The sequence below is a fragment of the Salmo salar genome, chromosome 01, assembly GCF_965601325.2.
Source record: "Salmo salar chromosome 01, fSalSal1, whole genome shotgun sequence".
Taxonomy (NCBI): domain Eukaryota; kingdom Metazoa; phylum Chordata; class Actinopteri; order Salmoniformes; family Salmonidae; genus Salmo; species Salmo salar.
In genome coordinates, this window is record NC_138291.1 from 24,961,790 (window position 1) to 24,975,537 (window position 13,748).

A 13,748-nucleotide genomic window follows, 5' to 3' on the forward strand; every position below is an offset into this window, starting at 1 on the left:
CCCTACAAATCAGCCGGGCTAGACAATCTGGACCCTTTCTTTCTAAAATGATCTGCTGAAATTGTTGCAACCCCTATTACTAGCCCGTTCAACCTCTCTTTCGTGTCGTCTGAGATTCCACAAGATTGGAAAGCAGCTGCTGTCATCCCCCTCTTCAAAGGAGGGGACACTCTTGACCCAAACTGCTACAGACCTATATCTATCCTACCCTGCCTTTCTAAGGTCTTCGAAAGCCAAGTCAACAAACAGATTACCGACCATTTCGAATCCCACCGCACCTTCTCCGCTATGCAATCTGGTTTCAGAGCTGGTCATGAGTGCACCTCAGCCACGCTCAAGGTCCTAAACGATATCGTAACCGCCATCGATAAGAAACAATACTGTACTGCCGTATTCATTGACCTGGCCAAGGCTTTCGACTCTGTCAATCACCACATCCTCATCGGCAGACTCAATAGCCTTGGTTTCTCAAATGATTGCCTTGCCTGGTTCACCAACTACTTCTCAGATAGAGTTCAACGTGTCAAATCGGATGGCCTGTTGTCCGGACCTCTGGTAGTCTCTATGGGGGTGCCACAGGGTTCAATTCTTGGGCCAACTCTTTTCTCTGTATACATCAATGATGTCGCTCTTGCTGCTGGTGAGTCTCTGATCCACCTCTACGCAGACGACACCATTCTGTATACTTCTGGCCCTTCTTTGGACACTGTGTTAACAACCCTCCAGATGAGCTTCAATGCCATACAACTCTCCTTCCGTGGCCTCCAACTGCTCTTAAATACAAGTAAAACTAAATGCATGCTCTTCAACCGATCGCTCACATCAAACATCTCCAATCCAAAGTTAAATCTAGAATTGGCTTCCTATTTCGCAACAAAGCATCCTTCACTCATGCTGCCAAACATACCCTCGTAAAACTGACCATCCTACCGATCCTCGACTTTCTGGATGCAGTCTATCACACTGCACCTGTACATAGCCCATCAATAATTTAGCCCAAACAACTACCTCTTCCCCTACTGTATTTATTTATTTTGCTCCTTTGCACCCCATTATTTCTACTTCTACTTTGCACTTTCTTCCACTACAAATCTACCATTCCAGTGTTTTACTTGCTATATTGTATTTACTTTGCCACCATGGCCTTTTTTGCCCTTACCTCCCTTATCTCACCTCATTTGCTCACATTGTATATAGACTTGTTTTTCTACTGTATTATTGACTGTAAGTTTGTTTTACTCCATGTGTAACTCTGTGTTGTTGTATGTGTCGAACTGCTTCGCTTTATCTTGGCCAGGTCGCAGTTGTAAATGAGAACTTGTTCTCAACTTGCCTACCTGGTTAAATAAAGGTGATTATTATTATTATTTTTAATTATAATCAGGTGAGTTGGCTAAAGATCTTGGACTTGGCTAACTCACAACCGTATGAAATAGAGAATTGCAGCAGCTCTATGCAACGCATTTCTAACTGAAATGCTCTGGAACGTTCTACTTCTTTGAGAAAGTCCATATACACTGAGTGTACAAAACATTAGGAACACCTTCCTAATGTTTAGTTGCACCCCACTTTGCCCTCAGAACACCCTAAATTAGTTGGGGTATGTACTCGACATGGTGTCAAGCATTCCACAGGAATGCTGGCCCATGTTGACGACAATGCTTCCGACAGTTGTGTCAAGTTGGCTGGATGTCCTTTGGGTGGTGGACCATTCTTGCTACACACAGGAAATTCTTGAGCATGAAACCTAGCAGCGTTGCAGTTCTGGACAGACTTGGTCCGGTGCGCCTGTTCAAAGGCACTTAAATATTCTGAATGGCACATATACACAATCCGTCTCAAGGCTTAAAAACCCTTCTTTAACTCATCTCCTACCCTTCACCTACACTGATTTGAAGTGGATTTAACAAGTGACGTCAATAAGGCCACATCATAGACTGACCAGGTGAAAACTATGTCATGGAAAGAGCAGGTGTTCCTAATGTTTTGTACATTGTGTAGAACACATTCACAACAGAATGGGGACAGAAAAAGGATGCCCCTAGGGCTCAATGAATGCAGGTTAACTACCAACCGCCAACAGTGGGACAAAGGGCTGTGTGGTGTGAGACGGTTGAGGGTGTGGCTGACTGGTCTATCAGGCTACTGTGCAATAAAATCCTAATCCTCAAATTTCCAACATTCACTGTGCTCCTGTTCAGACAGGTTACTGACATCACCAATGGCAGCCTGGGTTACTTCACCGTGGAAGAAGCTCACATAGGGTAAATTATTGCTTCAGAATTCTTTGTGGGCCATAGTTAAATCAAGAATCATGCTGTTCCAGCTTGCTATGCTAATGAGAGCTAAGTGCTAATTGGCCTTAGATGCTTAGCTAAGTGTTGCCTCATTCAGTGAGTGTTTCTCAAGCATAATACAACAGAACCAGCTGTGAATTATGGCAGGATGGCACATGACACTTAGCTACACTTTATGGGTGGAAGAACAAAGGACCAGGTGCCAACAGACTCGTCACAAAACATACACAAGCTGAGGGGGGTTTAAACCATGTGTTGCTGCCTTGCTATGTTGTCTTAGGTCTCGCTTTATATAGTGTTGTGGTGTTTGTCCTATATATTATTTTGAATCCCCCATCCCCGCAGGAGGCCTTTTGGTAGGCCGTCATCGTAAATCAGAATTTGTTCTCGACTTGCCTAGTTAAATTTAAAAAAATAAAAAATAAATTTAAATGTAACCTACAGATCAACTGCACTCTGATTACCTGCCTAGGAGAAGTGTAGAATGTATGACCAATTGGAAACTAAAGCAGAGACCGAGCTCCTTTCTTACATCAGCCTCTCCACCTGACCATTCACAGCACCTTTTGCAGTCAAGGTTCAAACCGCTCTACCATGCATGCAAAGGTAGATAAAGAGCAAGGCTTCTCAGTCACTACATACTTGTTTGTAATAGGATGACTGAACCCATCTCAGGATAGCAGCTCACACAGACCCTCACCACACACCAGGGACTGTTCTAAAGATTGTGTGTGTAACCTAGTTGAGAGCACATCAACTGCCCTGCATGCAGCAGCCACTGCAGAGAGGAGGATCCTCTAAGGTATCACACATTTCAAGGACACACTCCCTCTAAATCCAGCTTCTGCATGCTGCAATCTGGAAGTTAAAACAAATACTACCTTCAAAGTCAATACATGCACTTTTTCCATAGAGTCCATAGAGTTTAGGGTCACAATAGTATCATCCTATGGGAAACTTTTGACATGGACTGAGAAAATATGTCGTTTGATAGGCTTCTATAGAAACTGATGAGGAGAATTTGAAACGGAATACTCTAGCTGCCAAATCAGAATGTTCTGAGACATTTGATCTGTATTGCAGAAGTGATCGTGTGTTTATGCATTCATGATTAGTCGTTATACAGTTAATACATTGGATTGTTCTTTCAATAAGAATACACTGCTTCAATTCCCTATGTTAACCATGTTGCCATATAATCTGATAGAACCATAAAAAAGGACAAATGTCACAATTATACACAAATGTTAACAAAATTTTATGAATACAGAAATCAAAACTCAAACCAAGAGGAACACGCAGTCAAAATAGCATCAAAGTGACATGTAATTATAAAGTACAGTAGTGCTACTTTGACATTTTTTATACAAAAAAAAAGCTCCCTGAAGGCTGTTTTAGAGAAGAGCAAAATTATTGTCTCCTTAACAGAGCAATATGCTATTATTTACAGAACAATTTGTGCATCAAATAAACCAGCCATGAAGAAAACAAACGATGAGTCACTCACTTTCTGTGTACACAAGGTGTCGCTACTAAGCTTCAATCCAAGTGTGCATTGATCATTCATCAAAGAGACTTTTCCAACCTGGAAGTAAGTTTCACTCTGGTTTAATCACAGCATCCTCTCACCCGTTCCTGTGAAATCTACAAATATCACCAATGCACACCAGGACTCAACACCACCACAAGTCAACTACCGCCTTGTCATCACTCAATGTGCAAAATGAGAAAACATGACTAACACAGAGATGTCCTTAACGCCAGCCTCCCCACCATTGGTTCACAAGTTCAGGCTCTGAGAGATCCACCTAATCCGAAGCATAATGAATGAGGCATTTAGTTTGAGGAAATGTCCTAGCCTTTTGAAAGTGGCAGTTTGCTTAAAGAGAAAAGTCCATGGCTTTTTAGAATGAGGCTATTGATTTGTTAAGAGTCCAGTGCATAGTTTGTTTCTATCCTAAGGAGCGTTTGAGGGTGGCTAGCCTCTGGAGGAGCTGCTGCTGGCGCGCTTTGAGGCGTTTCCTCTCTTGGGCCTGGTGCTTCTCTCTGCTGTGCAGCTGGAGAAGGTACTCTGTCGCCCGGGTCAGGATGGCCACCTTGGGGGTCTTGGCCGACTCTACCAGGCCCGGGATCTCATCCCGCAGGGCCATGAAGCGGGAGCGAAGGTCGTTCCGCCTCTTCCGCTCCAGGAAGTTGTGGTTCTTCCGGCGGTCAGTGTCCTCAGCGTCAGAGCTCTGGGGGCTGTCTGCAGAGGACCCTTGGGGGGAGATGGAGGCTGGGGAGTCTGGCTGCTGGTGGCTGGAGTCTGGACAGAACCGTTTACTCTGTGGTTCCTCATCCTCATCCTCAGGGTCGCTTTCAGGGGAAGGGGCTGCATAGTTGTGCTGCTGCCGGTGGACAGACATGTGGAAACGCTGCGGGCAAGGGTCAGCTCGGACAGTGATGGTCACAGCCTTACGGCTTCCCAACAGTCGGGCTCGGCTCTGCTTGCTTTCCACAGTCACCACATCAATCTCATCATCATCATCATCGTCATCTGTTACATCAAAAGAAACAACCACATATCATTACACATGCACAGAGGAGTTCCCTCACTTCCATAAAGAGGACTCTTAAAGCCTCAGACTTCTGACAGGCTGTTAGTGGAGAGAACACTGGAAAATTATCTATTGAAGAATGTGGCAGTACGTGTCGTAAATAGTTTGGGCGAGGTGTTCTGGGTTGATCAACTATTAAAAGACAATCTATATTCTCATTAGCAAAGCGGAAGACCTGCTTTAGTTTAGTGTTAATCAAGCTTTGCACATTCATGTCATGCCAAAATGCTGTATTTTTTTTTTAAGTTAATGGTGAGTATGTCCACCAACACTGATTTCAGCAGGCAGAAAGTTTATCATCATGCGGCCTGGCGCCACATAATACATCTCCAAGAACCCCGCCTCCCACACTTTGTCATACAATTCTAGGAGAGAAGCTTGGTGCGCAACACTAGTAGGGAGGTGTTTTTTTTACTAGGCCTCCTGCGGCTGTGACCTAAGCATTTGCAGCAACCGTTTACAAATCTTGGCTGAGGAAAAGTGACATTCTTTGAAAGTGAGAGAGATTATAGTTTGTGCTGGAGATAAGGGCTTAAGTAAAGCTGAATACTTTGACTCAGCAAATGTCAACGTCCAGCCTAGGGCGGGCGTTCCCCTGGCGGCCTCAGCTTGACGCATTGACTAGGCAACATCTAGCAGAGGTGAATCTATTTACTACATGGTCAGTTTCTTACCAGAGGAATCAGAGCGAGACTCAGAGCCCGATGATGCCGGTTTCCTACAGCTGATGGCTGGGAAGGTGAGCACAGATGCTGGGTCAACGCATTCTGCCACGGTGCTGGGCAGTGGCGCATCAGGCGGGGTCAGCAGGGTGCACTGCGCTTTGCTCACAGTCGCAAAGTTCTGGGGTGCTGGTGGGGAGAGACGAGCCTGGGCTGCAGCTGACAGGCGCTCGTTGACTTTCTCCAGGTGCTGACTGGCTGAGAAACTACTCCACATGCAGTCCTGAATAATAATGGAACTCATGTTCCCAAAAAGCTCCTCGGTGTCAGGTCCCTCGTACTCCTCATCCTGACCCAAGACCTTGGACAGCCAGCCCAACTTGTCTCCCGGGGTAACGTGCATGTTACCACCTAATGTCCTGGTGGGAGACATGGGAGGGGTGGGCAACAGCTCAAACTTCTTCCATATGTCCTCACTTGGTGCAGTTGACTTGTAGAAGTCCTCCTCTTTGTCATGGTCATCTAAGAAATAGTGCTGATAGCGGTCGTACTCCATCTCCCAACGTGATACTCTGGAGTTTATTCCAAGCATGGATGATCACACGCGACTCCGATATTGGAGAAAATCTTCACACAACCTAAAGAAGCAAAGTAGTGCATCAGTCCCATTCTTTGAAGATTTCTGCTACCATTAATACTAAGCTACACATTGTCTTTAAGATACACAATAAATAATCTTTACACAAGGATAATCACTTTCCCATCCAATGCTTCGCCTTTAAACATGGTTATACAATCATCAATATCATCCAGGTCCTTTAAACATTGTAACAGTGCATTCTAATCGTAGCCTGGTGCCTCCTACAAATTATACTAAATTAATAATTGATTTCATCCTGTGGGCGGTGATAATCTGGCCTTGTCTGGACATATTCAGTCTATTACGTAATCTAGTTTTATGCCCCGGTTTAACCTTCGAAAACAATCGAGAAAAAACAAGACTGCTTACAGGTAATTGCGTAAATTGGCCAATGCCCACTATCGGCAGCTTAGGTTAGCGAATGGGTAGAAACTTAAATGTTTTGTAGGTGTGCTGCTTCGTGCCATATTAACTGCCCGAAAGCGCATTGACACAAAACAAAATAGGCTAGTCTACTTCACTGAAATCGGCAATATTCGCTTTGTCTGGATGTTAAAACGGAACGGAGTAGCAGCCACTGAGTTATACAGATATAAAGTACCATCTTCTGAGATGTTTGTAGGCCATCGCTTCATGAGGCTAGCTAGATTAGTTGTCTAAAACACTCACCGCTTTATCTAAGGATCACACTCTGCAATTCCTGGCACAGGAGTCTCTCCGTATCAGCTGGTATACTAGTAGTTGGAACTCCTCGGAGAAAATGGGTAAAAACCGTAAGAGATCACGCCGAACGAAATGCACGAAAACAAAGTTTAAGTTCAGTAGCTGTTTCTTTCAGCAGGGTGTGTGAAAAAGTGGTTCAATTGATTCCGCCCACAGCCTGATAAATAGTAGCCACACAATGCGTTTTTTCGCGCCAGTGTGAAGACGATAAAGTAGGGAGTAGATGTCTGCACTGGCGCTAGATCCGGGTAAACCCCGAGGTTCATTAGCATAAACGGGTACGCCCAGTTAAAGCTACACGCTACAATTCACTTGGAGATGCAAATCCCTATGGATGAGATGAGATGATGAGATGATGCCTTCTTGTCGATCAAGGAAATTATACTTAGGCTATTCAGGACTGTAATGGTCATTAACTTGTTTTTGAAAAACCTACAACTTTTCTTTGCATCCATAATGAATTTTTTTGAGTCAATTTATGTGTTCTAGCATCTTAACACAGCTTGTTTTATAATCCCCATGATCAATAACCAATATTGGGTATCCTGGGGTGAGGACGGGTGTGGGCTTACCCTGATACCAAATTGTAGTTGGTCCTGCACTCTACCCCCCCATCCCCACCCCCCACCCAATCTGCCATGCCAATACGGCCCCCACCGATCTACACACAGAGGTTTCTGGTATAGTATAGAAGTTTAAAAAACGACACTCCTGACTTTTAATTTTTTTTATCTGATGATAGTTGAATAAAAAATACCTCTCTCTTTAAAAAAAAATCCTAATCTATCAAGATACAGTGCTTCATGTGTCCATACCAGATGAAGGGATTATTCAGTTGATTGCCCAAAAATGTGTGAAAAGTGATAAGAAAGGTTTGAATGTGGTCTCGATCACCCTTTTTGCATTCTACAAGACAAGCAATGGGAGGACATTGGGCAGATCCATCACTTGACTAAAGACAATGTAAATAGCTGTGCAGTATATGCAAGGAACATCCATCTATTTGCAAACCATTCACGCAGTGGATATTGGAGATTTCAGATGGGGGGGAGTTGCAAATTTGTGCAGCTGACATCTGTTTGTGATTTGAGACTGTTAAAAAGTGGGTCCTTGAGACTGGAGGATGAACAGGAGCTTAGGAACACAAAAGAACCAACCAGAACACAACCCAAAACAACAGAAAGATACAAAGAATGTTTAAGTCACTTTTCCTATTTTCACCTTACAGGACTCCTCTGTTTGGATTTCAGATTGAAATGCTCGTTACCACAGTGAAGAGATGAGGGGAAGACACAGGAGGATGTTTCAAGCTTCCCATGAATTGAAAATTAGCGTTTTTCTCTTTTAAAAGTGAATGTAACCACTTCTGAAACATTAGGGGTTTTGTTATTTAGAAGTTAATGTTTAACCACTTCTGAAACATAATCCTCTTTTTAAACCAATTATGAAGTATTTTAAATATTTTGGTAAAATAGATGCTGCTCTGTGAGCTGCTATGGCTGTGGTAGCAACAGACTAGGCTGGGTTCATTTGGCTTCATTGCCACAATTAAAACAGAACATTCTGTAAAAAGGACAAACGTTTGAACACAGGGTAAAGCCACTACCAGGGAATGATGAAGTAGACAGACAAGCCCATTTTATTCCAAAACTGTGCTGATGCTGGTCTGATCTGGGGTGCAATCAGTGAAGGGGAGATAAATGTTGAGTCGGATACTGGCTTTTCACAGGGTTTGGGTCAAAGGTCACCAACGTCTGCCAAGGAGACAAGACAAGGTCACCATCACAAAATACTGTCCTCTTCCCTCCTCCACCCCTCTCTACCCATCATATTGATCAGAGCAGACCTTGGCGTACCTCATCTTCTCCTTAATGATATATCTCTGTATTAGAGGGGAGATCCCCATGGGCCCTGTCCGTCCAGGACAAGTTAATGACATTGTTTAGTGATGGACATCTGTTGTGAGATACGAGACTGAGGTCAAACACACATCTACCCTGTGGTGTCATCACGCCAAGCCAGAGGGAACGACGTTCCCAGTGGGATCCTCAGGTCGCTGTCACAGTATGGCTCCTGTCCACTCCTGCTGTCCAAATTAAGATCCATGGGGACCTGAGCTTCTCCTGTCAGGTCATGTGTCCCTGAATGTATCACATGTAACACCCTTGCCTTTATGCACTAATAGGCACACTTGTTTTTTCTTACTAGCACTGAGTTTGTTGATAGCTGCTTTAATAGAGGAAAAGTTGTACTTACTTATGCCTTTGATATGTGGTTATCTCACCTAGCTATCTTAATATGAATGCACAACTGTCAGTTGCTTTGGATAAGAGCGTCTACTAAATCACTAAAATGTAAGATGTAAATGTAGTTATGAAGTCTGGATGTTGAACTGATTGTGTAGACTAGCTAATCTCTTCTGCACTGGAGCCAGGACCACAGTCTAACACAAACCCTACTCAGGCTCATCACGCTATTCAAAGAGGACCACCCTCCAATCTGTTACTTCTGGAGAAATGCATCCCCACTACTAAGAACAAAAGCCTTACGGACCCATACAATTCCAATAAGGGCCTTTACTCCTCCTCTTCCTTCATAAGGAATGTAAATGTAGAATTTTTCCTCAGCAGGGGTATTGTTGGCGTAACAATGCTTAACACTAACAATAGCCTCATGGGGGTAGCTCCCCAAGTCAATTCCAGCTTCACTTCAAGTGTCTCCTATTGTCCCGTATGGTCAGAGTAGCATATGTGTGTAAAGAGGAGGAAGACATGGGGAGGGGGTGCTGAAGGGGGTGGGGGAGGAAACTCACTTTTGGAGAGAAGTCAAGCAGTGCAGATTTAACACCCACACTCAACCACCCATAAAGAGATGGAGGGCACAGTGGCAGAGACATCAGAATGCACTGCTGGAATTCAGTGTCCCTCCGTTCTGTACCCTCCCATTCCCCATGACCCATTTGACACCCTAACCCCTGACCCCTGACCTTCTCCTCCCACCCCAATAGATACCATCGAACACAGATTGAAAGGTACCCCTTTCACCCTCTACATAGAGAAAACCCGATAAAAAAACTAGTATTGCTCCCAAGGGAGGTATTGCACCATTTTCTGCCACACCCTTTAAGTAGGGTGTGATCTTGATCAGTATGAGAAAGGGAAAGGGGGACACCTAGTCAGTTGTACAACTGAATGCCTTCAACTGAAATGTGTCTTCTGCATTTAACCCTCTGAATCAGAGAGGTGCGGAGGGCTGCCTTAATCGGCATCCACGTCTTATGGTGCAACAATTTCTAGCGTGGTATAATAATGGTATGAATAATGAATATAAAAATCTTGAAGATTTGATTGGAATCATATGTTTGGATAGATAAACAGGTAACATCGTTTAAAAAACAATCATCTTTCTATCCAAACTGAAAACGATTACCTGATCCTTCTGTTGTGTTAATAGAACACCAGGTTGATCATTCATAGAGTACTGCACAAGAACACAAACCCACGTTTACATTTCCACCAGAAGAAAATAAGAGCTGAATATACTGGTCATTCCAAAGTGTCTATAAAACATATTTTTACAAAGTTAGAAAGGCACCTTTGGAAAATGTTGCACATTAGAGAGAGATTTGTAATTGAAGTCTCAGTTAGTCAGAAGTCATTGTTTGCAGCTTACACCATGTTATAGACAATTATCGTAACAGAAATAACAAAAGGTTCATGTGTAAAGGTAGAGACGTCTTCAACTTGATGTCTGCATTGGCTGAGTTTGACTGCCATCTGGTGTTGAGTATTGGTTAACACCATTTTTTAATCGCTTTGGTACTCACAAGTCTTAGCACAACACTCAAAATAGAACATCAAAAAGGCTGTTTTTCAAAATTTTAAGCACATTTTCCATTGACTAAGTAGAACACACTAAATCACACAGTAACTTTTTCACCAAATCTAATCAGTGTTTCATCTAGAAATACCTTTCGTATAAAGTAATTGCCTTTCACAATGCAATGCTCACAGTACTTTTCATATGATTCTCTTCTCATTTGTTTAAAAACATTTGACCATCACTTAATCCAACTGCACTTAATGGTTAATCACTTAACCGTTTGGTTAACCTATAGATTTTAACTGGTTTATCTACTAAATCAAATCAAATGTTATTGGTAACATACACATGGTTAGAAGATGTTAATGCGAGTGTAGCGAAATTCTTGTGCTTCTAGTTCCGACAGTGCAGTAATATCTAACAAGTAATCTAACAAATTCACAACAACTACCTTATACACACAAATGTAAAGGGATAAATAAGAATATGTACATATAAATACAGTTGAAGTTGGAAGTTTACATACACATCGGCAAAATACATTTAAACTCAATATTTCACCATTCCTGACATTTAATCCTAGTAAAAATTCCCTGTCTTCGGTCAGTTAGGATCACCACTTTATTTTATGAATGTGAAATGTCAGAATAGTAGTAGAGAGAATTATTTATTTCAGATTTTATTTCTTTCATCATATTCCCAGTGGGTCAGAAGTTTACATACACTCAATTAGTATTTGGTAGCATTGCCTTTAAATTGTTTAACTTGGGTAAAATGTTTCAGGTAGCCTTCCACAAGCTTCCAACAATAAGTTGGGTGCATTTTGGCCCATTCCTCCTGACAGAGCTGGTGTAACTGAGTCAGGTTTGTAGGCCTCCTTGCTCGCACACACTTTTTCAGTTCTGCCCACACATTTTCTATAGGATTGAGGTCAGGGCTTTGTAATGGCCACTCCAGTACCTTGACTTTGTTGTCCTTAAGCCATTTTGCCACAACTTTGGAAGTATGCTTGGGGTCGTTGTCATTTTGGAAGACCCATTTGCGACCAAGTTTTAACTTCCTGACTTTTGTCTTGAGATGTTGCTTCAATATATCCCCATAAATTTCCTGCCTCATGATTCCATCTATTTTGTGAAGTGCACCAGTCCCTTCTGCAGCAAAGCAACCCCACAACATCATGTTGCTTCACGGTTGGGATGGTGTTCTTCGGCTTGCAAGCGTCCCCCTTTTCCTCCAATCATAACGATGGTCATTATGGCCAAACAGTTCTATTTTTGTTTCATCAGACCAGAGGACATTTCTCCAAAAAGTACGATCTTTGTCCCCATATGCAGTTGCAAACCGTAGTCTGGCTTTTTTATGGCAGCTTTGAAGCAGTGGCTTCTTCCTTGCTGAGCAGCCTTTCAGGTTATGTCGATATAGGACTAGTTTTACTGTGGATATAGATACTTTTGTACCTGTTTCCTCCAGCATCTTCACAAGGTCCTTTGCTGTTGTTCTGGGATTGATTTGCACTTTTCGCACCAGAGTACGTTAATCTCTAGGAGACAGAACGCGTCTCCTTCCTGAGCGGTATGACGCTGCGTGGTCCCATGGTGTTTATACTTGCGTACTATTGTTTGTACAGATGAACATGTACCTTCAGGCGTTTGGAAATTGCTCCCAAGGATGAACCAGACTTGTGGAAGTCTACATTTTGTTCCTGAGGTCTTGGCTGATTTATTTAGATTTTCCCATGGTGTCAAGCAAAGAGGCACTGAGTTTGAAGGTAGGCCTTGAAATATATCCACAGGTACACCTCCAATTGACTGAAATTATGTCAATTAGCCTATCAGAAGCTTCTAAAGCCAAGACATTTTCTGGAATTTTCCAAACAGCTTAAAGGCACAGTCAGCTTAGTGTATGTAAACTTCTGACCCACTGGCATTGTGATACAGTGAATTATAAATGAAATAATCTGTCTGTAAACAATTGTTGGAAAAATTACTTGTGTCATGCACAAAGTAGATGTCCTAACTGACTTGCCAAAACTATAGTTTGATAACAAGAAATTTGTGGAGTGGTTGAAAAACGAGTTTTAATGTCTCCAACCTAAGTGTATGTAAACTTCCGAATTAAACTGTATATGGATGAGCGATGGCCGCGCGGCATAGGCAACATGCAGTGGATTGTATAGAATACAGTACATACATATGAGATGAGTAATGTAGGATATGTATACAATATTAAAGTGGCGTTATTTAAAGTGACTGGTGATACCTTTATTAAATCCTGTTGGCAGCACCCACTCTATGTTAGTGATGGCTGTTTAACAGTCTGATGGCCTTGAGATGGAAGCTGTTTTTCAGTCTCTCGGTCCCAGGTTTGATGCACCTGTACTCGCCTTCTGGATGATAGCAGGGTGAACAGGCTGTGGCTCGGGGGGTTGTTGTCCTTGATCTTTTTGGCCTTTCTGTGACATCGGGTGCTGTAGGTGTCCTGGAGGGCAGGTAGTTTGCCCCCTATATATGGATTTTGAGAACTACAGAAATAAAATGTGTGTTTGTAAAATATAAACATCAGATTTACATGTATGATACATGATAGCCATACATAATGACTACTGGTTATTGCTAATAGATTTCAACATGATTTCAACAGGATAGACAGCAAGGGAAAGGAAGAAATAAAAGAGCTCGTGGAGAAGGGGCCTGTCCGAGAGGTGGGCATGGGCCCCATCAAACAGGTCAAAGAGTTGGGCATGGACCCTGTCAAAGAGCTGGACATCAGAGAGAGGGAGGCAGACAGCAGGGAACTGCTGTGTCTAATGAAGTCCAGGCCATCGTCGTTGACCATGTGGTAAACAGAGGCCTTACCATGGCAGAGGCTGCCAGATTAGTTCACCCCAATCTGGAAAGATCAACTGTCAATTCGATCATGAGAACATTTAGCCAAGAAAACCAGTAAGTCTGCAGGATAAGCACTATGCTTTACCATTACATTTACAGTAAATTACATATTGTAAGGC

The 13,748-nt window shown here is 42.8% G+C and overlaps 1 protein-coding gene across 1 annotated transcript; it reads right to left on the bottom strand.

Annotated features, from left to right (window-relative positions):
- Positions 1-3,531: 3,531 nt before the first annotated feature.
- LOC106580630 (protein L-Myc-1b) lies at positions 3,532-7,162 on the bottom strand. Its single transcript, XM_014161931.3, has 3 exons — positions 6,866-7,162; positions 5,569-6,194; positions 3,532-4,833 (listed from the first exon to the last, which is right to left on the bottom strand). The coding sequence occupies exons 2-3, from the start codon at positions 6,146-6,148 to the stop codon at positions 4,250-4,252; spliced, it is 1,164 nt and encodes a 387-aa protein (XP_014017406.1). The 5' UTR covers positions 6,149-6,194; positions 6,866-7,162; the 3' UTR covers positions 3,532-4,249.
- Positions 7,163-13,748: the final 6,586 nt, after the last annotated feature.